We start from the raw sequence: 27131 nt of genomic DNA on the forward strand, positions 1-27131 counted from the left end.
ACAACAGTAACTTCCGGTCCTGTTGGCATTCCAGACATTCCTACTGTCCTTTGTACAGGAAAGGTCAAATAAATAAATACAATTATTAGAAATGGACAGTAAATCCGCCAAACTGTTTATAATACAGATTGAATTGAATGATGATCATACAGTGCTGCGCTTACTTTGTTTGAATCATGTTTTAGTAATTGAACTGCTGCTTTAAAGGGCTTTCCAGCTGGGTGCCTGCAGAGTCCATTTTCTGTGCAGAGCCCACTGTGCGGTCATCTTGCCAGCCCCTTACGCGGTGAGGTAGCCCCGACACCTTCACATTTAGACACGAGCTGTAAGCCCAACAGAAGTATGTTTAAGCTCAACGGTTTGGCTTAATACTACGTGTGTTGCATTAAATGTGGCGAGCAGCTGTTGACTTCAAAATTGACATGCAACATTTGACAGCAGGACAAGTAGAAAGCCTCTAACTGGAGTATTTCCCATGTAAGCAATGCATTTACTTCAGCTACTATAGTGGAAAATACTCAACTGTCTGTGCATTAACCCCACTGCGTTCAATGAGGTCTGAGACTGATGAACATAAGGGACATTAAAAAGAAGGACGATTAAAATATTTATTATAAAAACAGACATGACATAAATAGCATGGTTTGGGTGAAAAATTGCTAGACTCAGTGCAGACTGACAGGAGGAGGAGGCCCAGGCAGAAGAGCCTACGGCCAGTAAACAAGGCCCCGAACCGCACATTTCATGGCGATTTCCACGTCGAGCTGAACTTTGCGTCACCTGACGACCCCATGCCACCCCAAAGGCAGTTTACAGAGAAAACATGCAAAGGAGTTCATGCAAAAAGGTGCAACTAAATTACATGCAACCAAATCATTTCATGCAAAAGAGATAACATTCAAGAAAGTAGACTTAAGAATAAATATATAGGGTTGACAAAGGGTTTTTCAAAATTCATGGTAAGGAGATGAATGCAGCAGTTTTGGCGCCATTAGAACACCTTTCACAAAAATCAAACACTACTGTACAAGTGTACAAAACATTTTTTCACACAACCACTGTTCTCAGATCAGAATATATTTCAGAAAAAACGAAGAAAATTAGTGGCAAAACACTGCACTCCAACAGAAAATATTAAAGAGAAATTCAACTTTAGACAGTAGACAGAACCCTGTACCCGCAGCAGCAGTTAACCTCTGCTTATTCAACAGACTGAAACTAAGCGAGAGGCATTCCCAGACCAATACTGGACTTCACATCGGTCACCTGCACACTGAGCCTCACTAACACACAGGCAACTCAGCTGCAGAAGCAAGATACGGGAGGAGAACCATTAGTGAGACACAGTCCGCTAAGGGTTTTATACAAACCTCATATCCCACAAACCCACTTTTCTCCTCTCCAGTTCACAGTAGAGCAGCAAACTCATGTACAATGATCTTTTTTGATTTGGGAGTCATGATATTTGATGAGTATTAGGGCGACGGCTAGGGAAAAAATAAAAACTGACAAAGAGAATTGAAATTGAATTCGAAATAAAAAACAGTTGTAATATGACGAGAACGTCATTATGAAAATAGTTTTAACTATGAGGAAAGAAAATGAGGCAAAAATATTTTGAAAAAAATACAACAATTTAAAATGTTGAGGAACAAGTTGGAATTTGACATGGAGACAGAATTCAAATCATAATGAGGACTCTTCTCTCTAACAGTAGCCCTAATAATCCAGCATCAAGATCATTTGATGCTGCGATAACATTCTAGCTGTGAACACCGCACAGCTGCACTGATCCAAATTTCAAAATGAACGCAACTTTCACCATGTCTAAACACAAAAGATCATCTGTTACACATAAACACACACCGTAATTTGATATTAGATTAATATATATATATGTGAGTCAGCACGTTGAGTTCTCTTTATGTCCCTCAATTGCTTATTCTGGAAACAGTTGGCAGACATCAATTAAAGGCCAGCTTCAATTCTAGTCCCTTAACAAACATTAACAAACTTCGGCTTACATTCTCGGGACACAGAAATACATTCCAAAAATGGGAAACTTATGACACAGTTAAAGGTTCTTGAGGGACAATAACACGACTGACAGGAATTTTATGACAAACAACAGTTTCATCCCTGCCTTGGCGGATCTTATCTTATATGAGGCGTAAAGCAAGCGGCAGGTCAACAGAAACCCACTGGTGTCAGCTCACAGGATCCGCACTGATGGCCGGGGTAAAACTGGCTCCACTAAGAGTCTAATCAACACATAAAAGAGACCTTTAAAAAGGGCCAATCCGTGGCACAGTATTTCAGCTGTGTGTATATTGCACTTGGTGAGTGGGACATTACGCAGGAGTCCAGCGTGCACGCCTCAGTCCGTCTCAGAAGCACTTCCTGAAGACGATCTGCGGCCCGTATTCCTCATATTCTTCCTGACTGATCCACGCAGAGCTGAAGGTGGGCAGGCTGGCCAGCACGGCTCCTCCGTGCCACACTGAGAAGTCTCGGTCCTCGGGGCTGGTGACGCGAACACTCTGCCCCATGTCGCCGGAAACCAGTCGTCTGATTTCAGCCTGCAGCCGCTCAGGCAGGCCGGGCAGCAGAGTGTTCCCACCTTCAGCAGGAGAGTTAAGAGATTAAAAACTAAACAACTCATTTGGCAAAGATCATCAAATTAACTGGACAGAGAAGCGTAAAGCAGGGCAGGCTGGGGTGCATCTTTGAGCCCTCAGATTGTTGTCACCTCAACAAAACCCAACAGACCTGACAGCACTATGTTTCCCATGAAGCAGCGCCGCAGGTCCACGTCTGAGCGGAGGATTGACTTGAAGACACTCTCGTGCATCCCGTAATGGTCCCGTCCGATCAGCTCAGGTTTGAAGAGAATCTCAGGGGCCCTGGATGAACGGGGGAGGAAGTGGTAGACCTGTTTGAGTAGTCTGTTACAGGAGGAAGCTTCCCTGCTCTAAAAGGTCTCCACAGTCTGACGCGTGCAGCACTAAAATTGGCTAATTAGCAATAAACACAAATTACAGCAAAGTCTGAATGGAGAGTCATTGGTTTGTGACCAAATATCTGCTAAACTAAAAGTATTGGACACGTTCACGTCCTCTGGGGGCCATAAAGGTCTGATTTCATGGCAATTTCACGTCAGTCCATCCATTAGTTGAGATATTTCAGTCTGGACTAAAGTGGTGGACCGACTGCCCCACACTGCCATCACTGCTAAAAACAACCATTTGTGGTTTTAGGAGGAGTTACGTGCTGGAACTATTTCTTGACAAACAACAGTTTATCCATCCGCCCAGCATTTTTGTGCAGCGTCTCCGGCTACAGCACGTGTTGCCAGATAAGGTCAGTGATCTCTTTGTGTACGGAGAACAGAAATGAGATATGACGCGTTAATTAGTGAACTTTAGTGGTTTCACTTTGGACAGAGTCCGGCTAGCTGCTAGCTGTTTCCCCCTGCTTCCAGTCATTATGCTCAGCTAAGCTAACCACATCCCAGTTACAACTGCATACTTAACGAGTAACTTGACTCTAAATTAATTCCAGTCAGTCATTATACAATCAGGTGATTCTGGTCCCAACTACAGTGTTTATTGCAATGGTAGTTGGTTTTTCCAGAAGAATACCATTACTGACTCAAAGTCACGACACTGCCTCGTACTCCATGACCCCGACGTAAGACAATAGCTCCCTGTAAGCTTTATATCTCCGAGCAACTGAAAAGCAAATACTGATCAAGAACAACAATGTTCGGCCGATAATTAACATGGTTTGTGTTTGACCGTAGAGTTCCCAGAAGCCTCGAGCTTATCATAGACCTTTTAGGTGGTCAATTTTCCGTCCTACTGGCTAATGAGATTTATTACTAAAATCATGCTAAACCATGAAATTTAAAGTTCCAGTGTTAATACAGATTTCCTTTAGGACCCCACTGAGAGTCCATCTGAAGCAGGCCACGCTGTGCAGACCGTTACCTGAACCTCTCCGAGCCCAGAGTGACAATCTGTCCGTCAGGCATGGTGTAATGCATCTCTCTGCAGGACGACCCCCCCTGACTCAGCTCCGCTTCATAGTTGAGAGCCACACAGCAGCACTTCTCCTTCATCTCCCTCACGATCTCCATCTCTGCTGTGGTGCGCATGCACACCCCCTGTTCCTGCAGAAGCTTTGAGCACAGCAAAATGGTCAATTCAGGGATGGAGCTGCAGAACATTAACCTACAGGTTAGCTTACAGCACACAGCAGCAGGACATTTTTCCTGTGGACACCAACAACGAACAGACACCGCTGTCCACGTTCAGTCGTGTCTGTAGCTCTTTTCAGACGTCACTGCACAATGTTCTGTAGTGACCTTATTCAGGCACCAGTGTACTGCTGGACAACAGCAGTGATATGTTCTCTCATAGGCTGGTGGATTAAAGACATATTGCAGTGGAAGTCTTAATGGCAATTTGAGCGCGAGATGCTCGCCCCCCCTTCTCACAGTGAACCCCCATTACACTGTATAAGTGTATGTACACATTGAGTCAAATTAGTGTATATCCCTTACAGACCTTTGCCATGATGGAAATGTCCCAGATCCAACCTTGTATTACAGTTGTGACTTTCGTGTAAAAGTGACTGCTTATTCAGACATGACTGACGTGTAAAATTGCCAGCATATTACATCACAAGGAGCTTAAGCGTCACAAAGATAAGCCATGTATCACTGTAAGAGGTTCCCAAAACAAACCTGAAACTAAAGATGCTGATGTACAATTCCAATTTGCTTATGGGGCTTAAGCCCAGAATCTTTACTGCACATGACATTTTTTGTACTATTACAAATCATAGCTGTGTAGCTATGAATGTGCTTAGACTGGAATGGTCGGAGCAAAGTGCTGACGGAAGAGAAGACCGCGCCCCCCCCCCGTGGAGTCTTTTTGCTCGGGCCCCGTCACACCTTTGTTGCATGTGTGCCTCTTCCCTGTCAAACTATCCAATTAAAAAGGCCAAAAAAATAAACTAAATCTTTAAAAAACAATCACCACCAGAGTACTGCTGGCAGCGCGGTCAGTGTGTGCACGCCTGCACAGGCCCGTTGTGTGTGCACGTGCAGCCCTGACATTAAAATGTCTCCGAAAGCTGGGCGAAGTGACAGGCGACGCCTCGTCCCTGTAATGGTGATAATGATGATCCTTAAGTGTGCAGTCCCAGCTCACCGGCAGACCGCCTGACTCCTCCCCAAACACGTGCCGGAGCCTGGAGTCGCAGCGCGAGTCTGCGAGGTGCGTCTCGCTCACTGCATATGCTTTTAAGGGACGCCGCGCTATTAGCAACTGTCACTTTGGTGGGGAAAGCTTGTAAAGATAAAGATAACACACATGAGCTTTACAGGAGCCACAAGGAGGGATGTAGTGGGGGAAATAAACACGCATTAAATATAGGCTCGTATATATCTACATTTACCTCAGTATAAGCATCCATATCAACATCATCTCAACCTCCACCTGCTCCACTCTGGACCTTCTCCGTCCGCCCGTCCCTCCCCCCTCACAAATGCCATTTTCTTAGTAAATCTGGTCCATTGTTGGCAGTTCTGATTGTTATTGTTAGTTATTTTCTTTATTGAATTATTGGGTTTACTGTTTCACGAAGCAGGTATTAATGACTGATTTTTTTTAAATTTCACATCACTTATTTAAGATGGCATAACCCTTCAGGCTCGGATTAATTACTCATTGTTTAAATTATAGCCGTTTTGATTTATTTCTATATTTTGACAGTTAACTGTTTGTTTGAATTGTTATTGCCATTATTATTTTGTTATGATATTAGAAAGACAAATAAATCTGATTGACAAGAGCTGTGACACTGTTTACAAAAAAGTTTGTTATTGTTATTCATTATCACAGCAATATTTAGTGATCGAAGCACAACCCCAGACTCATTCAAAGATGTCTGGTCTAAGACCCGGATCTGCACTGACCCTACCACCGGCCCTAAATATTTACCTAAATGACGTCTTCAGTCAAGTCGCTTGGAAGCGTTACCCATCGACATCACTGCCCACGAACTGTAAAAGACTCAAAGTTAGTGAATACCTTTTTAAGATGCAGTGTAACATCTCCACCAGCCAGAGGGAAGCGCTGCACTGCATGAGGTAGACAGTATCCCTCAAACACAGGCACACTGTGGCTCACTCCGTCTCCAGAATCCAGCACCACACCTACAACCAGGACAAAGTAAAACAGAAGAGAGCTTTGATACAGCAGTTTAAACATGCCATGACATCTACAATTTATGACTTAAGTATTCATCCATGAGTATCTGTCCAACACGATGCATTACCAGTGGATCTCCCTGCTGCGTAAAGCGCCAGCACTGCCTGCATGGCCACATAGGTGAAGGGAACACTGAAACCCTCGAACATGATCTCCACCATGCGCTGACGGTTCTCCAAGGGGCTCGTGGCTGCCTCGGTCAGCAGAACAGGGTGATCCTCTGGATCCACACACAGCTGCTGGAACGTGTGATGCCAAATCTAAAACCAAAACAGTCCATCTGGAAGTTAGTCAAGGTAACAAGAAAACATTGCAGTCAAACTTTTTTATTCAGGTTCTCCAAAAATGAACAAATTAACAGGAATGGGCTTCAAGCTTGACCTTAGTCTTTGGAGCAGGCATGATCCGACAGGCCCGGGGGGCGACATGAGCATCGAAAGAAGCGCGACCGGAGGTTAACGTGGGAGATGGCAGATGGCTCGAGTGGTCATAACAAGTAATCACTAGTACACAGCATGAAAGTTATCATAATAATAATATTTTGCGGGGTGCAACAATTTCCAAACACATGGCTGTATGGACTACAACAGCCAGTGGGGGGAGCTGTAACACTTTGGTGGCTATCAGTTGGTCCAATAAAACCAGCAGATCCATGCCTTGATGCAAGACTACATTGTATAATCATTCATCTTATTATTATAAGATGAATGATACCACAATGTACCACAAACTAATTGTCGTAGTATACAGTTTTTGCAGTTAGTACAGAGGACGTCAGTGTTCTTAACCCTTCGTACTTCAATCAAACTGCAACTTTGGAATGCCAATCAATCTTTACGCAGAGAAGGCTAAACGTTTGGTCCGTCTTCCAAGGTCTTTCTGGAGCTGTCAGAGTATTCAATCCTTAGACACTGTTCACGACTCGTGTGTCTTTACTTAATCTTGTCATTTTTCCTGTGTGAACACACTACATGCTCACATCCTGCGCAGAATTAGTATCAAGTATGGATTTGGGACACCGCACAAGTGAATACTTCATGGCGATCATGTCCCCCCCATGGGAATGATAGGTACTTTAACCGTTACTGGACTATCCCTGCATTATAACGAGCAGCATTATCTTATTCAGAATAATCAGGTAAAATGCCATTAATAGCCACCACAACACCCTGATATCAAACGCATATCCCAGCTCCACCGGCTGGTTCTGACAGTTTAAGCATCCCCCTTTCCTGAATGAATGAATATTTTCTTTCCATAGCACACTCAGCTCTACATCACATCACATATCAGCCATATGCATTCCTACTTACCTTTTCCATTTGATCCCAGTTACAAATGGTCCCGTTCTTTATGGGATGCTTCAGAGCCAGGACCCCTCTCATGTGTTGAGCCTCATGTCCAATGTAGGTCTCCCTTTCAAGGTTACCATTCATTATTTCCTGCAAAGACAAAACTTCTAATCAGAAAGGCTGGCTAGAAGCAAAGCCACATTTCTGTTCCAGTGCATTTCCTTTGTAGAGAACAAGTAGTAATACATCAAGTATATGCCCTTACCTCATATTTTGGCATTCCAATAATTGTTGGGAATATAATGTTTGGGAGGTCTTGATCTGCAAATCCTGCTTTCATCAAACCGGACCCCGTATCCAGTACTATGGGGGTCTTGACATCTGTCATCTGCAATCACATCAAGAAAGCTAAATCCATTTGAATCAAATGAACAACAATTCTCACCAGTATTGGGCAACACTCCTTTATGCACTATCAGGTTTTTAATGGTCTTAAGGCTCATGACTGTTTTAATTCTCAGGTGATGCACCAGCAATTTTTCCCCCTGCAATATATTTGCAATGAAACCATGTGCCATATAGCCTCCACATTCAAACTGTTTTTATAGTCACATTTCACTTTAAGAAGTAGTGCCCACACTGCAGGAATACACGCATTTGCTTTGGTTCCGAAAGAAGATTGATATCAATCTCGTGTCTGAAGTGCGCAGTGGGAGTCAGGACTTGGTTAGCCTAGCTTAGCACAAAGACTGGAAGCAGGGGGAAACAGTTAGCTGGCTCTGTCTAAAGTGAATAAAAGTGTCTAATAAACAAGACTCATTTGTTTAACTCTCAGGTAAACAGAAAGGAAACAACTGACAACGTATGGTTTTAGAGGGAGGTGTGAACCGGAACCACTTCCTGACGAACGGCCGTCAGGCGCAGTGACTGTGCACAGTATCTGAAAGTTTTTTGTCATCACAGCAAGATTGCCAGGTTTGGTACCATTGTCTGTACAGAGACCAAAACCAAAACCAAAACCTGCGCTGTAGCGAGGCCGCTGCACACATGTACTGGGCGGACGGATGTTGTTGGTTAAGAAATGGCTCCAGCATGTAACTCCCCCTAAAACTACAAATTTATGCGAGATACACTGAAGGATCTATATGAAGGCTCTCAATTAAGGGACTTCAACGTGCCCACTCCACGTATTATAGTAGATAGTGTACCTCTCTCATGTTGATGTTAAGCTGGGCCTGAATCCCACGTGCCCCAGAGCCAGATATCCTCATGGTCTCAGAGCTCTGAACACCAACAGGAAAGTCTTCATTCTGCTCGTCTCTTCCACCGGGGTCAAACTCCAGAGACTGGTCTGGAGGCAGCTGGTATGCTGACTGTTGATGTGGGCACTCATCTGCAGGAGATAAAGTCTGGATTTCCTCTGCTGGGTGGAAATCTGTCTGTAGCCAACACGCAGGTACCACTGATGTAGCCTCTTCATCTTTAGTGGTCATTTCAGACAAGTGGTCCAGTGACACCTTGCATTTCTCTGGGAACGCATGGTTATTATTGTTGTTGTTGCTGTGTTCCTTCACATTTGGATTGAGAACAAAGTTGTGACTGATGACTGGAGTCACATTCTCTGGCAGTGCATCAAGTGGTTTATCTTGTAGATCAAGTTGAACAAAACCGGGATCTTGAGCAACAGAGGACAGAGCTGGATTCAGCAGCTCTGCGGAATGAGGAGTTTCGTGTTCCGCAAGGTTGTCGTTCACAGGAACAGAAGCCTTTCTTGGCTTAGGCACAGGTGGAAGGTGCGACTTTCCACCTGGGTCAAACGCTCCATCATCTGGCCTCATTTCAGGCGTTAAAGAAGCTTGTGGTTTGCATATGGTAGTGTTTTCACGAGATCCATTGAATTCTTTCCCAGAGATACATCCCTGAGGTTGGATTCCCATCTCTTCAGGAGGTTCTTTCAAATCAGAGGTACTATTTAAGGTAGTTAAATTAAATACTGATGGCTCAGCTTCAGAGCAATGATCTTGACGTTGGGAATCCGGAAGTTGAACCAAGTCTTGTGGCGTAGCCTCTTTGGTAACATCAGGACCCAATACTGCGTGAATACTTTCAGTTTGACAGGTATCCTGAGACTGAGAATCACTCTGGACTGATGGTGAATGTGTTCTCTGCGATCTGTTACAACTACCTGATGAAAGCTCATCACAGAGTGCTCGGTCCTCTTCATTCTCAGTTCTAGCCTTCTCCATTATAGAACATTTTACAACCTTTCCAGCTCTGTGCTTGTGTTTCTTCACCTTAAGCTCTTTGTCCAAACTCTTCTCAAGCTTCTCCACCTCCCTTCTCTCCTTTTCCAGTTGTAGCCGAAAAGCCTCCCTCTCTTTGCTCATACTTGACAGCCCGTTTGTATCCAAAGGTTTGCTACCCAAGAGTTCCTCGTTGGGGCGTCGGAGCTCATGGATCTTCAGGTTCTCCTCCATGATCAGCTCGTCCAGGATGTGGACTTTCCTTAGCTCCGTCAGCAGGCCCGGCCTGCTGTGAAATGCTGCTGCAGCTGCTCCTGTGGCAGCTTCAGTGCCGTGCCCGTCATCTTCAGTTTCACTGGCAGATCCAGCTGATCTTGGTTCACTGAGGTTGTCAGATTCTGCAGGGACAAGGTAATCCTCGAGTCCCAGAACACCAGCTTCAGCCAGCTCACTAGATGACATCTCTCTCTAAAAAATGAGCATAAGCAGATGGCGGTTTACACTGGGTGTAAAAACTGTAGTTCACTGATGGTAGACAATTGTTCTCTAATCACAGCGGCTAACAAACAAAGCACAAGTTGCAAAGGTACACAAATGAAACAGGTTTCTACACCGAGACTCCTGCTGGTTTCTACACACTACCCTGCCATCAACTTAGTGAACAATAATGACTAATATTTGACAAGTCTTAAAGTGTTTAAAACAGGTATGTCCAGGTACTGCACATGTAAAAATAACACCTTGTATGAAATGCAAACAGTAGTCTGCACTGTATGGCTGTATATGTCTGTAAAATATAAACAAGATAAAAAAAACTAAATAAAGTAACCTTTGAAAACAAAAACTGTGACCAAATACAGTACAAATAAAAACTAAACAATTATGTGAAACAGAAAAATGTTTGTTTTAATGCAGAGTTCTGCTCAGCGACCTGCATGCATCTGCAGAATCGCAGTGTGATGCTGAGTGCTAACGCAAAAACAAAACTAATCTGCTTTTCAGAAGTTAATTTCGCTGCACTAAAATGATGCTATGTCTCTGCCAGTAACGTTAGCTAGCGTTTCCAGTTCTCAGAAGGAAAAAGTAACATTTATGGACTAAATTTATTCCCAGTCCCACTGAAAATTAGCCACAAAACATCTGAGACAAACCACGACATCATGCACGCTGACATTTCCAAAAGGTAAGCTAACATTAACGTAACAGTAGCACTAGTGAGTCTATCGCACTACGGCCGGGCATAGACGGGTAACAGCATCTTTTCTGTTGACCTTGTGATAGACGAGAACAATACCTGTAACCATGGTAACTGTACACGTCAAAGATTCAGAATGCTTACCCATCAAAAATGGGAAAACTAGACCAAAATGTCTTCAGGTTTTATTGACTAAAACTACACTTGAACAATAATCAAATAAATAGGTGAAAATGTATATTAGTCACATTTTAAAATCAACTAAAACTAAATCATAAAGTACAAAAATGAACACAAACTTTTAGCCACTTCATGAAGGTTTTTCCTTTTATGTTTCCAGAAAAAGAAATCTGCTTTTTTTGGAATAATTAAAAGAAAACAATGATAGCTGGCATGACCAGTGAGGGCCACCTTGGTTAAAAAGAGATCAAGAAGAGCACCACCTCCAGGAATACTAAGTTTACGACAAAAAAAAAAAAACAAAACAAAAAAAACCAAAAAAAAAAAACACTACAGTGAGCAGTTTGTCACTTTCACTTTGTACATTTCCCAGAGATCAAAATACAGGCCAATGTGCAAAAGGAAAAAACGCTGAACCCTGTTGATAAAACCCATTTGCAATGTGTCACCACTGAATGGCCTCCCATCATCGTTTACACCCCTGATTTGATCTACAGTATGCTCACACCGTACGTACCACACCGAGCTGGCCCTCACTGTCCCACAGGGGCCACTGATTCTGCCCGTCCTCGGATCTCAGCAAGGCATCCAGCACAGCCTCCTGAGCCAAATCCTCCTCTTCTTTCTGTAGAAGACGTACGTAAGAAATGAAGATAGAGCATTGGCTCTTGCTCTTGTAACTTGTGTGATATATTTGACATTTTGTAGACTTCAACAGTGAAAATGAGCACAAGCTGTAGCCCTTACTGACAGCAGTCAAATGTAATGTTACTCAAACGGTGCGTCGCTTACCTCCAGTATTTCATCAGCCCTGTCCAGGATCTTCTCCACCTCCCTCAAACCCTCCTGCTCCTTCACATCCCAGTCCTCCAGGGAGAAATCAATCAAGCTGGGAAAAAGAAATAAGCATGAAAAGTGCCATTTCACTGTAGTGTAGTTTTTTTTCTGCCAAACCAATCTTACTGTACATACACTAGCAGTACTTGTGACATCCACATGACTCCCCAGGGCTCGACACTAACTTTTTAAGCGTGGTTGCCAGGCTGGCAACCGGGTTGGTCGAACTTTTCAGTCAAACAACTTCATTTGCTTCGCCATTGTCTCTAAAACAGCTGCCTGCACACACGCAAGTAAACGCACGTGCAGCATTTCTGCTTCCAACTGTAGTAGTTGGTTGCTATTTTTCCATAGTAGTTCCTGTAATGAGAACCAACAGCCCAGGCTGCATGATGCTTTCAACACCACCATAGTAGTTCCAGAGTTTTGCAGAGTTTTAGTACATTTACACTGCTTCTAACATTGCACCACCATCTTTGGCAGGTAACCAAATAGCTTTTGTAAAATGACCAAAAAAATGGAGTGAAAGTTGACATCTGCAGCACTTTAAAGCAAGAGTCAAGACTATGACGATTTTAAAAAACTCATACGCAATACATAAGCTCAATTCACCCAGGGGTTTTGCTGCTATAGCCTAACTTGTTCTGGTGTGAACACTAGGTTACGGTGGCTAGTGTTAGCTAATTTAGTAATTCGTTCACTAAAGCTACGACTCTTCGTTACGTTTGTGCTACTACTGGTGAGGTAAGTTTTAGCATTTACCATCAACCCGTATTTCTTAGCTAAACTCCTCCCCTGAACAGCAACTGTCCAATCATAGCTTAGCAAATGTAACGGAGCTTTTCACGGCAGACATTTTGACTTGTCGTAGGAGGAAAAGCACAGGTGAAAATGGCTCCGTTTCATCAAGTGTCCCAGTAAGCCATGACAACGAGTCGGCATGCATAATACAGAGACCCTGGAACCAGGTCACCTCGATGGGTTTTGTTATCGATTACACCTGTGCTTTTCCTGCTACGATACGCCAAAAAGACTGCTGTGAAAGAGGTCTATTAGCTACGGCAGGTCTGTCGACCTTTGGATTTCGCCACTTGTGCTTGGTGACCTAATAGAAACTATACTCTTTCCAAAGCCAAAACCACCAAGAGCAACACTGTAAGGACTGGACCAAGCTGTGTTCATCCTCTTTAATATAAGCTGCTGACCTCGGCATTCCCACCTAGCTAGCATACTAACTACAGTTTTAGTAACCTAACATTACTTCCACTGGCCACTGGGTATCTGCATTAGCCAACTACATTATTTTGTGGGGACCGACATGTTTACACCACAGCCAAACTTATCCAATATAGCGTTCCATACAGTTACAAACTAATCAGTTAGTCCCCCCCAAAACTATCTGATATGATAAATGTCACTTATAAAAAAGTGACATTTATCATTTGAAAACACAAATAAATTGAACTGAAATTAATTAGCTAGGTAGCTGGTAAAATCTGCCAATGCATTTCATTTCAGCTGTAAAAATTTGACAGCTGCCTGCTAGAAACGAGAAGCCCACTTTGGTCCACTTCTGTCTGAAGTCCAGGACTACTTGTAAACACACACACCACAGAATTTCGCGTGGTAATGTTATCACTGTAAACGGCATACACACCATGCTAGAAGGGAAAGCTTGACCAGCATAGCAACATGGGGGTCAGTTGTCACAGTGGCTACTGTTCAGAAGTTATTTGCTTAGATCTGACATTGTGAAATGCAACTACCTTAGTAATAACAGTTAGCCCGTCACTCCAGTGAGGCAGCGGAGTCACCTTGTACAGCGGAGTTTAGGTCAGAGTACGTGGGTTGCATTCAAATTAATTTGAACTTGATTGGTTAAAAACAGGGCAAACTGAACACATATCCTGAAATAGATGCATTACCCATCAACAGCATCCTGATTCTGGTCATGGAGGTCATAAGAATCCCAGAGGAGAGTGGGAATCCCCTCTGTGGTGCAGACGGACTTGTCTCTGCCATCTGTAATAGTGCTGGAGAGGATGTTGCAAATGGGACTTAGTTCAGGATCCTCCAAAGTGCTCTGTGACTGTAGTATCCAGTCCCTGCTCTGTGGCCCTCTGGGCTGTGGGCTGCTCAACACCTCCGTCTGTGTGGGCTGCTCTCGAGACCTGCTGGACTGGTTGGCATTAGTGCAGGGGTCTGAGGGATCAGGGGATTGTAGGTCTCTCTTTTGCGGTGCTGGGTTCTGTGTAATGGTAACCGTATACGAGTTTTCCAGATTGTCTAGCGGCAAGCTAAGCCAAGGATTATTGGGGAGCGCAGCTGAGCGCCTCACTTTGATCTCAAAGTTGAGTGACTCTACAGTTACTTTAGGGGTGATCTGGATGCTAGCCCTGGAAGAGTTTCCCACAGAGCCAAAGTCAAACTCCTCTCTGTGATCTTCAGAATCTGAAACACTGGACATATTCTCTTTGTGGATTTGAGGCTGGCTCAAGGCAGGTCTCACAGAGTCCCTGGTCCCAGCTAATCTAGACAGACCTTCCACTGCTTCCCTCCCTCCACAGGCCTCCAGCTGGCTGCTCCCAGCTCCATCGAAGCCTGAGTCAAATGAGCTGAGGGAGGGGGGTTTGCCCTCAGCTGACACGCTTCCAGAAACTGCAGTCGAAGGAGACGTTCCGAGAAGATGGGCTGCTTCCTTACCACTTTCACATTTAGGGACGTCTTGAACATCCTTAGCTGTTTGGTTTGTAGCACTGTCAGCAGAGGAATGATTTACATGGCTGCTCCACAACAACTCATACTGCCACTGTAAGGCCAGCTGGAGGTGACCGACAGCCACGGGTCCCGGAGACATTAGGAGTTTCCTCAGGGTCATGCACCTGATGAATAAAAAGATTACTGTCAAAGTGCAACAGTCCCAGAGAAAAGCATCTGTGGCAGGGACAGGAACACAGACAGTCTGTCAGCCAAACTCTTCCATGTCTACAACTGTTGCAGATGATGTAGTAACCATGTTAGGTCATTTTGTCTCGCGGTATATCATTGCACATCATGACATAGTACATTTTCATTCAGGAAATTTTAACTGAGCAACTGAAGCAAACGCGCTGTTTCCAGAGCTTTCAACCATTTTACTAGGTAGCCAACATGGACCAGAAGTTATAAAAGTGCTCTGGATGAGAGCGGAACAGCGATTGAGCTAGCACATGGACAGATCCATCTCCAAGACAACAAAGCAAACGCCATGTGCTGATGAAGTAAATAAACGGTTTATACATAAAATGACCAGACTGGAATGCCTAACTTTTGAAGATACAACATTTGTATATCTATCTCTAAAAAGGATTGACTTATTTGTAACAAAGAGATTTAGCAGCAGTGTTTTTGGCTTGTGACACATTCAAATTAAGTAATATCTACTTTTCTTTCATATCCTTTTAATCATCTTGCGACCCCGGAGATCTGTCCTCAGTCCTTCCCTCTAGTACTGCCCCCTAGTTTGGGAGAGAAAAGCAAATGAGGCGGCAGACCCACCTACCTCAAACGCTTGTCTGCAGACACTGTGCTGTGAAAACAATTTCAATGTGCTGTATCCAGAAGAAATGTAGCCTTCTTTTACTGTACTTTAACTCATTTCAACATTGCTCATAGAGACAGAATTTTCTATGCAAAACTGACCCTCAAATTGGATGAAGGTCAGTAAAGGGATTGTGCCATCAACTACACTTATTATATAGCCATTTGCATGATTCTTCATTTAAATAAATATGCATCAGTCTGAGAGGCTGAACACTCCAGAGACATGAGCTGTACTTCCAGACAGGCAACAAGGGCCGAAAGGTTGTATCTTTGGGACCAGATTTATTCAGAGGGCCCCTACACACGTCCTTCAATTTTAAAATCATGTGGCCATCAAATGTACTAATATTTCACATATCTGTAAGAAACCAATACAAAGACAGCCATAGGTTTCTCTTTATAACCTCTTTGTGACATGAAACCTAATGCTCTCACCGCTGAGACATCTGCTTGCCCGCCTGCTGGACCTCATCATCTGGGATGACACTCGACAGATGAGCCAGATGAACCAGCTCCTCCATATCAGGTGGGGGATTCTTCTTCAGGAACGTGGACATTTTGTGCCTCCATGCAGGGATCGCCCCCCAGTTGCTCCTCGGCCTCCGTGTGGGATCGCCGTCTCCATTAACACCAGACAGCAGCTCCTGGAGGAAGTTCTCACAGAGGACCAGACTGTACCAGCTGTTGGCCTGTAAGGAGCAGAGGACAGATTCAGGATACGTAGCGTATACAGTAGTGGGTCACACACACACACAAATGTAGTAGTATTATTAATATTATTATCATCATCATCATCATCAGCTGATCTGGCATTTCAACTGCAATTTAACTGCCTACAGGGCTTAAACTTGAAACAAAAAATGTCAAATGCTTTCACACCAACAGACACCGCAACTCTTTTCAATGCTCACACTTCAACTGCTTTAAGCGCTTCAACTTAAACTGCAACTCAAATAAAAACATCTCACATGCAAACAATTTACAAATAACATTTCTCTTAAAAAGAGAATGTTTGTTTTGTCCGAAAGGGACAGCTTCAGTTTGAGATATGAGGAGGGTTTCTACCTATGGAAAGGTTGGAGAAGATTCTTTATAGAATTCTTATGAGAAGTTACTTAAAAATGATTACTGAATGACACTGCAGTTGATGGGTCTCTAGACTATAGCAAAACACCACAGCAATGCTGAAAACGTGCCTTGTTGTAGTAACGATGGTAGTTGGAAACTGCTCTGAGGGTTTGGAGAATGAAGTGCACAGCAGAGTGGAGTTTGTCCTTCAGCCTCTCCAGATCCAGAACCCAGCGCTCCCCGGTCTGACCGTCAAACGGCAGGATCTCCGCTAACGTGTGGATCACATCTTCAGCACAGCGAACAAGCGCCTGGTAGGTGAGCGGTGAGGAGGGTTTTGGAGTTATTATAAAGATTCAGATGAAGTGAAGAAAATGAAATCAAAAGGGAAAATGACAGCAGTAACCATATCAGCGGTTAACATCACACTGATAGGAACCGAGTACGGATCAGAGTGGACGTGTGACTGACACTTGCAGGACTCTTAACATCAATTGTGAAAAACTGAAAGAAAACAGGCTACATGTTTCACAGAGTAAAGATTCAGAACAAAATCAACTATAAGTAAGTACCATAGCAGGAGTGTGAATCGACGCCTCAAATTCGGACACCCGCGTCACCGCCGTCGCAGGATCCTTGGCAATCTCCATTTTGTAAGGGTCGAGTTTGTCTTCAGGAAGTGTTCTGATCTGCTCTGTGATCTGTAAGCAGAAGTCAACATTCAGGTCATAGACGTAGTCTGACATTTACTTATCTTGCTGTAAGAAGAGGAACGAGACATTTTAAAAAGGTCTCAAACAATCATACTGGTAAGGTCAGCACCATACTTTTAAAAAAGGGAAGGACCGTCGTGTTAAAATCCTCAAAGATCCAATGAGAAGCACAAGACTTAATCCAGCAGCAACATTATAAGATGCATTACAGCAATGCAACGCAGTTAGAGATGAAAACAGAGATTCTCCGCAATGATTAGCACCTCCAACTACTGCACTCAGGTCACTTTCACACCTGTAGTTTGGTTCAGTTGGTGTAGAGAAAAAATAAATAAATAATTCACTGTTGTCTTCTAGTTGTTGTCTGGTTCATGTTCACACTGGCTTTTTACAAACATGAAGTTATGCAGACTTACAGGTAACTCATTCATTGGACAGTTTTGGTGATGTCATCATCAGCACATGGAGGCGTGTGGAGGAAATAATTGACAGCAAGTCATGCTGCGCTTTACTGAACCCGGCGTGTTCATTCATCGTCTCTGGTGTTAAACAGCTCATAAAGAAATAACTAATTATGAGCATGATTATCAAGACTCGACCTCATGCCATGAACAATGATAAACAGACAGATCCTGAACAATGAAAGGCTTCTTTTACCATAATGTTAAGCGGGGAGGCCGTGACCGCGTGGCGGCTTCGTTTCACTTGGGCTACAATTTAATGAGGAACTCCAGAGTCCGCTTGGGAGCGGACCGTGACCCAGTGGCCTCGGCCCTGTTGTTCAGGCCGCACCAGAGCTTGCTTAACGGCTTTCACGCCAGCCCAAATGCACCACAGTTACAGCGGACCAGAGTCAGCTGACTCACCTGCAGTGCATCCTCTCGCAGCTGGAACACCTGCAGCTGGAGACGGGCCTTACAAAAGGCCTGCTGCCACAGCAGCTCCACCTTTTCCACAGCTGCAGTTATCCTGTAAAATAAGAAAAACACCTTTAACTAATAGCTGGCGTCATCAATTCATATTTATTATTACATACTGTATACCAGTTAGTGGTTGCTTTAGCCCAAACACCTTAAAATACCAAAATGGATGGACTCATGTTTACTGAAAGGCCTTTGTTAAATGCAAAGACGTATCCCTGAGTTTCCGTGTTCAATAGATAATGTGCTGTTCTAGCTTTACACACAGACAAGTCCAGAGCAAACCGGTGTGATTTTAGGCCATAAAGCCCAAAATAGTCAAAGTTTGTTTGTTTAACTACCATAAAACGTCAGCTATGATTATGTAGATTAACAAAAACATTGTTCAGCCTTCAAAAACCTTACTAGCCAAACGCATGTTGGCACTGTGCTTCAGCTGTTGTGCAACACAGGACCATTGCAACATTGTAGTATGGTATGCGTGGGAAGCGGCAGTGCCAGGATTAAGATGGAGTGACGGAGCTCTCTGGGAGCTGGCTGCCTGCGGTACCTGCTGTGGCTCTGGAGCATGTCGAAGGCGGTGTGGGTGAAGAGGGCAGTGCCAGCCATCGCCTGGTAGCACGGCTCCCTTTCAGGGTAACGCAGCTTCTCCAGCACACTGTCACAGTGCCTCAGCAGCTCATCCAGCCCCAGCTCCCTGCACACCAAAACAGACATACAAAAGGTATTAACGTCATTAGAAACACAGGCTAGACACTGCTAACGTGGCAAAAGACTATTACTGTGGCAAAAGGCTGAACCATCACTCCTGTGTTCCAATGGCACATTCTGTTAGATGATCCTAAATAAAAGACTAATTCATCATTACAAAACCCTTTTGCAACCATGTCAGCACAGCGCAGAACTGTTTTGCTATTTAAAAAGAAACAATAAGACTGGCCTTTGGGCTACTTGAGTATCTGAAGCGTCTGAAACAAGGAGCTGTCTTTGGAAACTCAATCAATTGTTTTGAGACAGGAAGGCTATTCCATGAGAGAAATTGCCAAGAAACTAAAGACATCGTACAAGGGTGTGCACCCCACACACACACACACACACACACTTCATAGATCAGCACAAACTGGCTCTATCCAGGATAGAAGAGAAGTGGGAGGCACAGACACGTCAGAGTCTCTGGGCTGAGAAGCCGGCGCCCCACAGGTCCTCAGCTGGCAGGTGTACACCAGTGTCGTCAGCTGTGAGAGGCGTGATGCTGGCCTTCTACGAAGAGTTGTAAAGAAGAAGCCATATCTGAGAGGGGCTAGTAAAAGGAAAAGACTGAAATGGGCAAAAGAACAGACAGTGGACGGAGGATGACTGGAGAAAAGAGTTATGAACAGATGGATCCAAGTTTGGGGTGTTGGGCTCACACAGGAACTTTTGTGAGGCGCAGAACCCATGAAAAGATGCTGGAGGATCCGTCAAGCACGGTGGAGGCAATGATGGTCTCGGGTGCTTTGGTGCTGGGAAAGTGGGGGATGTGCACAAAGTAAAAAGGCATATTGAACAAAGAAGGCTATCGCTCCCAGATCTCAACCCTATCGAGCAAGCCGATTTATGGGAGGCACTTCAGGAAGCTTGGGGTGACATTTCTGAAGATTACCTCGACAGCCAGAACGCCAAAGACCTGAGGCTGGAATCGGATTCTTCGATGAAAGCAAAGTTGAAAGCACAAAAAGGAATTTGTTCCTTGCAGATGAGACTCCACCTGGTCGGTGTGTTTGGAAGAGGGTGGAATGAGTTCTTTACAAATGAACGCACGGCACATTCCCATAAGAACACAGATGACTTCTGCAATACTGCAAGTCACAGGAGCAGCTCGATGAAGGCTAGTCCAAAGCAAATAGGGATTTGGTCGCAAAAGGCAACAGTGAAATTATTCTGATCCTCAGTTCATCAACTTCCTTTTGAGAAAAGTCACTGAAAAATACTTATTTTGCAGTTTTAGTTTTGACCTTTACAAAATGCATCACGTAAATAATCACAATATCCTAGAACATAATCAAATAGATCACTTTGCTACAATTACACATCCTTGCAAGTAGGAGGACAGCATACGCTTACTTTCACTCCATTTGATTCTTAAATCATTAGAAATCAATAAATGCATGATGACGATGATCGCCACCAGCTGAAACGTGTTGTTCTGACAGTAACATTGTTTGTTTCCTACAAATGGTGCTGAGTTTTGACCTCTTCAGACTTCTTGCAGTCTGACTGTCTAGTGAACCAACGTTGGCCTGTGGGAGGAGTAGAACAACAAGCCTGACCTCCTGAGCTGCTGGAACTTGGCTTCGTTGGTGGAGCAGAAGTGTTGGAGCTCGCTGAAGGTGGAGGGCAGTGGCAGCCTAGACAGAGCCTGCAGGGTGGAGATGCATGAGGGCAGCCGCTGGACCACAGACAGGAACTCCTGGACAAACGCATCAATCTCCTGCAAGGAGCAGCACAGAGCCAGAGTCCAAGATGGTTCATGACATGTTTGCTATGGTGTTGAACAAGGCCCTATTTTGCAACTTTTCACCGTTAACATTGATTAGCTTTAAGCATGGGTTTTTAATTTATGATTTATACTCACTTTTCTTGTCTAGTTGTAATTCTTATAATAAATCAAGAGGACTAATTGGAAGGCTGCTCTGCTTTATGCTCAAAGGAAGCTGCTGTAATTGCTCAACACTCAACCCAAATGTAGGTCTAGTGACTAGAGATTGTGAGTTGCATCCTGAATAGGTCTCCTATAGGCACAGAGCTGCCATGGTTAATGAACACTGTCATCACGGCCAAATGCCCCAGCTGAACATGACTGAATGCATAATGTATTGGATAGAGGGGCTCCTTTCACTTGCTAATAAGGTCAGCTGATTAGGCGAGGCATTCGCACAAGCTTCACCAAGGTAACAGACAATAGAAGCAGGCCGCTTGGACGGATCTCATGAATGGATTCACAAACGAACACCCATCTCCTGATGGAGAGAGCTGAGCACGCTCTCCATCACCGAGACGCAATATTTCCTGTGGTTGGAATCAGTATTTTGGCTGTGGTGCTGAACGTCAGAAACAGTTATTCTGCTTACGTCTGAAGCAGCACAAACATCCCGAGGGTGTATTTGTGTGCGTACGCACTCTACAGCTGAGCAGGACAATGTTACTTTGTGTTGAGCCCTCTGACTGATCACAAGACAGCTTCAGAGGTTTTGCTTTGAATCACTCAGATTTGTGTTTCACAAACAGAACTGGTCAGAATGGTTGACTTATGGAGGGATGCTAATTTATTGCATATATTTACTGAATATTAATATCTCTTGGCTCATAATAGTATATTTGTCAAATAATCATAGGGTGTTTTTGCCAATGAATAGAGAATACTGATGCAGCTGTCACTTATTTGATCTTTATGTGCACTCGGCCTCATGCAAGAACATTTTTGTATTCTCTTTGTATGCCCACGCCGCGCACTTTTCCCCCGTCAGCTAACCTCGCCATCCACCCATCTTTAGAGTGGAGATAACACCAACCGGTTCGTTAACTACTCACCGCATCTGGTCAGCTAGCCGTCACAATACAGTAGCTAACCTAGATCAGAGTAAGAAGAGTAACTTTAAAATGTACTGGGGTTTTTTATTAATTGATTAAGATAAAAAATAAATAAATAAAAGGATAGCAACAAAACTATCGTATCTCTTATTTCCAGCCCCTTCGTTAACTGCTGCTTTTCTACATTGACTTCTAGTTAGCTAAGCTAACTGGCTGACAATGCCCCAAATCATGGAAACCAGGGCTAAATAAAGCACAGTTTGGTTATATTATGTTGGTCATTGTTATGTTGCTGAACTGCTCCCACTACCACAGCTACACTTATGAGACACACCATCTCCTAGTTTGTCATAGATGTAGTGATTGACGCACGGCCAGCTCTCAGGATAACGGATAAAACTAGCCTTAGCTGCTACACACGTAGCCATTTTACCAGTAGTACTTATGGTTTCCTTGGACGCAGTCAAGAGTAGAGCTACGGACAAAAGGTATGATATTTACCTTAATGAAGGCAACCCAACTCTGGTGACAGTAAATAAGGTAGCCGCCCAGCGCCGCCGTGAGCTGGCTTCGGTCAATGTAGTTGGAGAGCTCTGAGATTTCTTTCACAAGTACTTTCTGCAAAAAAGAGGAGAACAACATGTGTTGCCTACTGAAGTCAAGGCGAAATCAAACCCAGGGATACGGTATGTGTCGTTTCACTCACCTTGAAAGAGGCCGCGTAAGACTTGGACGGAGCCAGGAGTTTCAGCAACTGCTTGACAGCCTCCTTCTTTTTGGGCTGAACTATGTACACGCTGTGGACGGTCCGCTAAAGGAAACAAACCGAAAAGTTAGCGCCAACCAGTGTTTGGTTTCTTATATTAACATTGAGTCACGTGTCTTGGGTTGTTCATGCTGCTGAATCAGAATTATTCCAGCAATTTAGTATTTGGCTTCCATACAGCTGGAGGACTCAGACAGATTAGAGAACGGTCAAAATCAGAAGCAGGTCAAGCTCTAAAACACTGCATCCTACATTACCAATACAGCCAACAGCATGTTTTTACCTGGGGGCGTCTCCAAAGCCAAGCCCAGATAACCCTGGTGACATCATCACGAGTCATTTTCTCACTGGGCGCACACACACACACAGAGCACATGCACTAGAGCCCTTCTGTGGCTTAGCTGGCTGGCCCTCTGCTTACTCCCACATTAATGTATCTATTGTTTCTTTTGTAATGATTTTATCTGGAAAGAAAGGAGACTGTGTGGTCAGTGGGCACCATGTGACCTGCAATTCCAACTGTGGCCACTATACCCAAGACCAGATAGCCCCAAGGCAACAAACTGCTGTTGGATACCTGCTGACCTGCCATCTACTGCCCTCTGTGCATGGTATAGAGTATGCTATGTACCCAGTGCTCCTACGCTGCAATAAAACTACCTGGCCCCAAGGTTTCTGTGTTGAGTCTGTGGTGATTCATATTCAGGAATGTGCACAATGGAAACTGAAGTAAAAAAAAGGTCGCAACTACGTTTTGACACAGGGCCCATGCACAAGATTAGCTAATAACGCAGGACCTGCCTTTGCTTGCATTGTACTTTAGTGGTGTGTTAAGTTCTTCAACAAATTTGCAGTAAATCCAACTACCAAAACCCCTGACATTCAGTAAAATGAGACTTTTGAGGCCAATTGGCGTCGGGGGCCCGCTCTGCCTTCAGTCTCATAGCCCAGCGCTGTTCCCAGGTATAATGCAGTGATATTGTGATGGCTGCACATCTGTTAGATTTGTTTTAAAGATGTATTCATTGATTAACAATGATTGATAACAAGCCATCAGTCTTAGAAATCAAAATAAATAAAAACATAGATACCAGTCATGTCAGGTTCAGATGGACCACCACACATAAATTCAGACAGAAAGGAAAAAACCTAACTCACAACTGCCAATCGCAGCAGTTTGTAATTACAAAATAAAATGTACAAACATGTCTGTGGTCTTGGCCTGATGTCAGCATGCATACCAAGACCACAGGAACTACAAACAGGGGTTTCTTCCTGAGTGGAACAGTTGATCTGGATGCAAAAATGCTGCATCCTCTATATAACTGTGCTCATTAATGTCATTTCACTGAGGCTTTTCTATTAAATAACCAAGCATGTGACCAGCCATGCATGTGACCCCCGCCCCCTTCTCCACACACACACACACACACACACGGTATTGTACTCAGAAGATCAGCTCACGCTACAGTACAGACGACAATAAAATGCCACAACTTTGTGCTGCAAGAAAGAAAGAGCTCTGCTAGTCCAGAGGGCAACCCCAGGTCGAGCACGTCACCGTACCGTGTGCCGGGGACCGACACCCAGACCTGTTCATGCATCTTTCAGACAACCCACTGCAGAAACACCCAGCTGCTGTTGCACATGTTTCTGAACTCAACTTGTACAATACTGTAACTTGCAATATGCAAGTTTATTACATAAAGTTACTGGTCTTCTGCTCCTTCAGGATGGGACAATTCAGTTCTGCTGTTGGGACTTCTCTCCGCCTATAGGAAACGACAAATCACAAGTGGAGCTACATCCAGCAGTGAGCGAGCCATCCTTTACGGGCAGATATTTTACAGGCAGCGAGGTGCAACCCTAACGGTGACAGAACCCTGACACTGCATCAGGATTATTATTTTTCCATCAACATTTAGAAATGCCTTCTTCTTAGCACTTCGATTGATATGGGGCGTCCTGGTGGCCTAGAGGTTTACGATGCTGACCATGTCCTACCCATCTCTCCCCCCTCCTTCTGTCTCATAAAAAAGATCCCTCCGCAAAATACATTTAAATAAGGACGAAACCTTTAGACCAACATCTGTCTCTCTGGGCTGTTGAGAAAGGTTCAGCAGTCAAATTCAAACGTCCTCACCAACTAATTGCCTTGTGTTGATTCTCTCACACAACTGAAAGACGCAGTAGTTTGATACTCAACTACGTAAAAGAACTTTAACCAAAATGGAGGAAGAGCTGTTGTCGCTGTCTGCCTTTGTCGGTGCACTGCAGCATATCTTGGTGTGGTACCGCCAGCTGTAGACCTGTGGAACAGTGTGAAGCCACTGCGAGGAGTGTGTACCGCATCACCTACGTGCATGCATGACCAACAGCTCCACGGCAGTACAAGAGGCCTGACACTCCACAGGGCACCTTTAACCCTTACTGATACTAGCTTCTCAGATATCACGTTACGGTGTATGTTTGCCACAACAGGTTTCTCCACTACTGATACAGTGTTGCTGTGGTATATCCACTGAGCACGTACTTGAACCATCTTTAAAGTGTCCTTATAGTTTGTAATGTGGAAAGATGACTGACGTCCTAGTTTGTGCTGAGCTGTGATTGGAGCCCTGGTGGTCAAGAGGCAGGGCTTCAGGTCAGTCAGCTGGATGTACATGTATTCAGAGGGCTGGATAAGGCGCGGCTAGTTAGCCTTGCTGCCAACTGTGGTACTGCGGCCCAAAAAGCATTTTCCCCATAGACCTCCATTGTAAGAGACGTCTGTAACTGCTGAATGGACCAACTGCAAACAAGGTCAATTAATTATTACTCTTTGTATTATACATTCTTAAACTCTGAAGGTTCATATTCTCAAAACTTTCCAAGAGCCTAGAGCCGAGCTGCGGGCGTCGGAATACCAACGTGAAGTGATGGGGCCGAGTGGGGCTGTGCAGTGTGCCACGCAACATGGCAGCAAGCCAGAAACACAGCAGTTCTGGGTTATGCTTTGGTTGAGCAACTTTCATGGAGTGAACAGGCACTACCCTGGAGTCCAGTATGCAGTCCTCCTGATACATCCACAGCCAGGCTACTAACTACAGTCCTTCACAGGAGGACCGGCCCTTGTTTGACCCAGTACAGAGGAAATCGGTGCGTCGCTTTCTGCATAGTTTCAGAACAGTCCCTGGAAACATGCTGCAGGCCAGCGTCCACCGCAGAGCCACAGTGCACTCCGCCATGACAGTACCTGAAGCAGAAGCACAGTCTCAGTGATGAACCTGGTCACAGAGAGCGAGGCATGCCTCAGATCAGCCACCACTGACACCAAACCCTCCTTCTCCTGCTTCTTCCTGTGGAGAGAGAACATCCAGCCATCATTAGATCCCCCCCTCACTCACACACACACACACACACACACACACACAGTAAGCCTGTCTGAGTCCACATACTTGTGCAGACACAGAAAGTAGTTTATGAAGTCCACCACTTCTGCTTTGCTGAGTTCTGAGGCGAGTTTGGCCTGTGCATCCACCGGGAACACGATCAGAGGGCAGCCATGTTGATCAAACGCACCTGTACCGGCAGAGAACAGCCTGAACATGTGTCGGATCAGGACCTACACAGACACGGGTTCGGCAAACTTTTCTATCTGGTGTTTAGAATATTTAGTTAAGGACATTTTACACCCAAGTTTGTTAAGTGATAATTGTCAATATCTCAATATTTTCTGCACAAACGTCAACACGCTGGCTCTGAAGTGTTGAGATAAGCTCTGCGAGTCTTCAGTAGCCCTTCCCATTCCTGGCCAAGCTTGCCGGAATGCAGTGTAAGCCACATGACTACTGTACACACAAAGGCACGTCGGACAGGCAGAGTGGGGAGGACTAATAGCTACCCGGGAACAGCACAGCTCCGGAGGCGAGCACATGATCGGCGGGCAGCGGCGGGGCCGGGGCCGGGGCCGGGGCGCGCTCCTGCACCGACTCCGGGCCGTCTGAAAGCAGAGTGGGACATGATTATTTTCACTGAAAACACGCCCGACAGCAATTTCCAACACTCCTCGCTATATGACCAGTGGAGGAACCGGTCCAGCAAATTCCTCGGCGCCTTACAAGAAGCTGGCTGATGAGCAGCAGCCTGCAGAGCGGGAAGGCGCTGACCTGATCCGTGAGACACACCTGACTGCCGCATCAGTCACTGTGGACGAAGTGCACTTGTCTCTCCTACCTGTTGCGTGTCGGCGCATTTCCACAACTGTTTTTTTTGTCTTGTAGTGCCAAAGAAAGCGGTCCCTGCACGGTGTGCCCAGAGACGTGGCTCAGCTCTACTGCGGTGCTGGACACCGGGACCGGGTGGCCCGCGGCTGCTCGCTGCCTTCCTCCGCCATGTTGCGTCCACTCCGCGGCGCCTGGCTCAGCTCACCCCGCTGGCTGGATGCTGTTCGGCTGCTTTATAAACAAGGAGGGCGGAGAAAACACAGAGGAGGACGGCCAGAAACT

At 44.8% G+C, this 27131-nt stretch overlaps 1 protein-coding gene across 2 annotated transcripts; it reads right to left on the bottom strand.

The window, feature by feature from the left end:
* Window positions 1-594: 594 nt before the first annotated feature.
* On the bottom strand, window positions 595-27071 carry LOC122863288. 2 transcript variants are annotated; one of them, XM_044169645.1, is made up of 23 exons: window positions 26860-27071; window positions 26528-26626; window positions 26082-26205; window positions 25880-25982; window positions 22585-22689; window positions 22380-22496; window positions 20618-20778; window positions 18859-19005; window positions 18255-18357; window positions 17248-17376; window positions 16804-16986; window positions 16043-16296; window positions 13951-14907; window positions 11981-12077; window positions 11706-11813; window positions 8779-10281; window positions 7836-7958; window positions 7592-7720; window positions 6346-6538; window positions 6099-6223; window positions 3990-4180; window positions 2770-2903; window positions 595-2620 (listed from the first exon to the last, which is right to left on the bottom strand). In XM_044169645.1, the coding sequence occupies exons 1-23, from the start codon at window positions 26876-26878 to the stop codon at window positions 2388-2390; spliced, it is 5337 nt and encodes a 1778-aa protein (XP_044025580.1). In that variant the 5' UTR covers window positions 26879-27071; the 3' UTR covers window positions 595-2387. The 2 variants fall into 2 exon arrangements, with proteins under 2 accessions (XP_044025580.1, XP_044025581.1); XM_044169646.1 differs by lacking the exon at window positions 13951-14907.
* Window positions 27072-27131: the final 60 nt, after the last annotated feature.

The sequence above is a fragment of the Siniperca chuatsi genome, linkage group LG16 (genome assembly GCF_020085105.1).
Source record: "Siniperca chuatsi isolate FFG_IHB_CAS linkage group LG16, ASM2008510v1, whole genome shotgun sequence".
Lineage (NCBI taxonomy): Eukaryota > Metazoa > Chordata > Actinopteri > Centrarchiformes > Sinipercidae > Siniperca > Siniperca chuatsi.

Coding starts and splice junctions, on each gene's coding strand:
- LOC122863288 (XM_044169645.1), bottom strand. Junction 4,181..6,098: donor TTACACTGCATCTTAAAAAG/GTATTCACTAAC, acceptor CTGTGCTCAAAG/CTTCTGCAGGAACAGGGGGT. Junction 2,904..3,989: donor CTGGGCTCGGAGAGGTTCAG/GTAACGGTCTGC, acceptor CCGTTCATCCAG/GGCCCCTGAGATTCTCTTCA.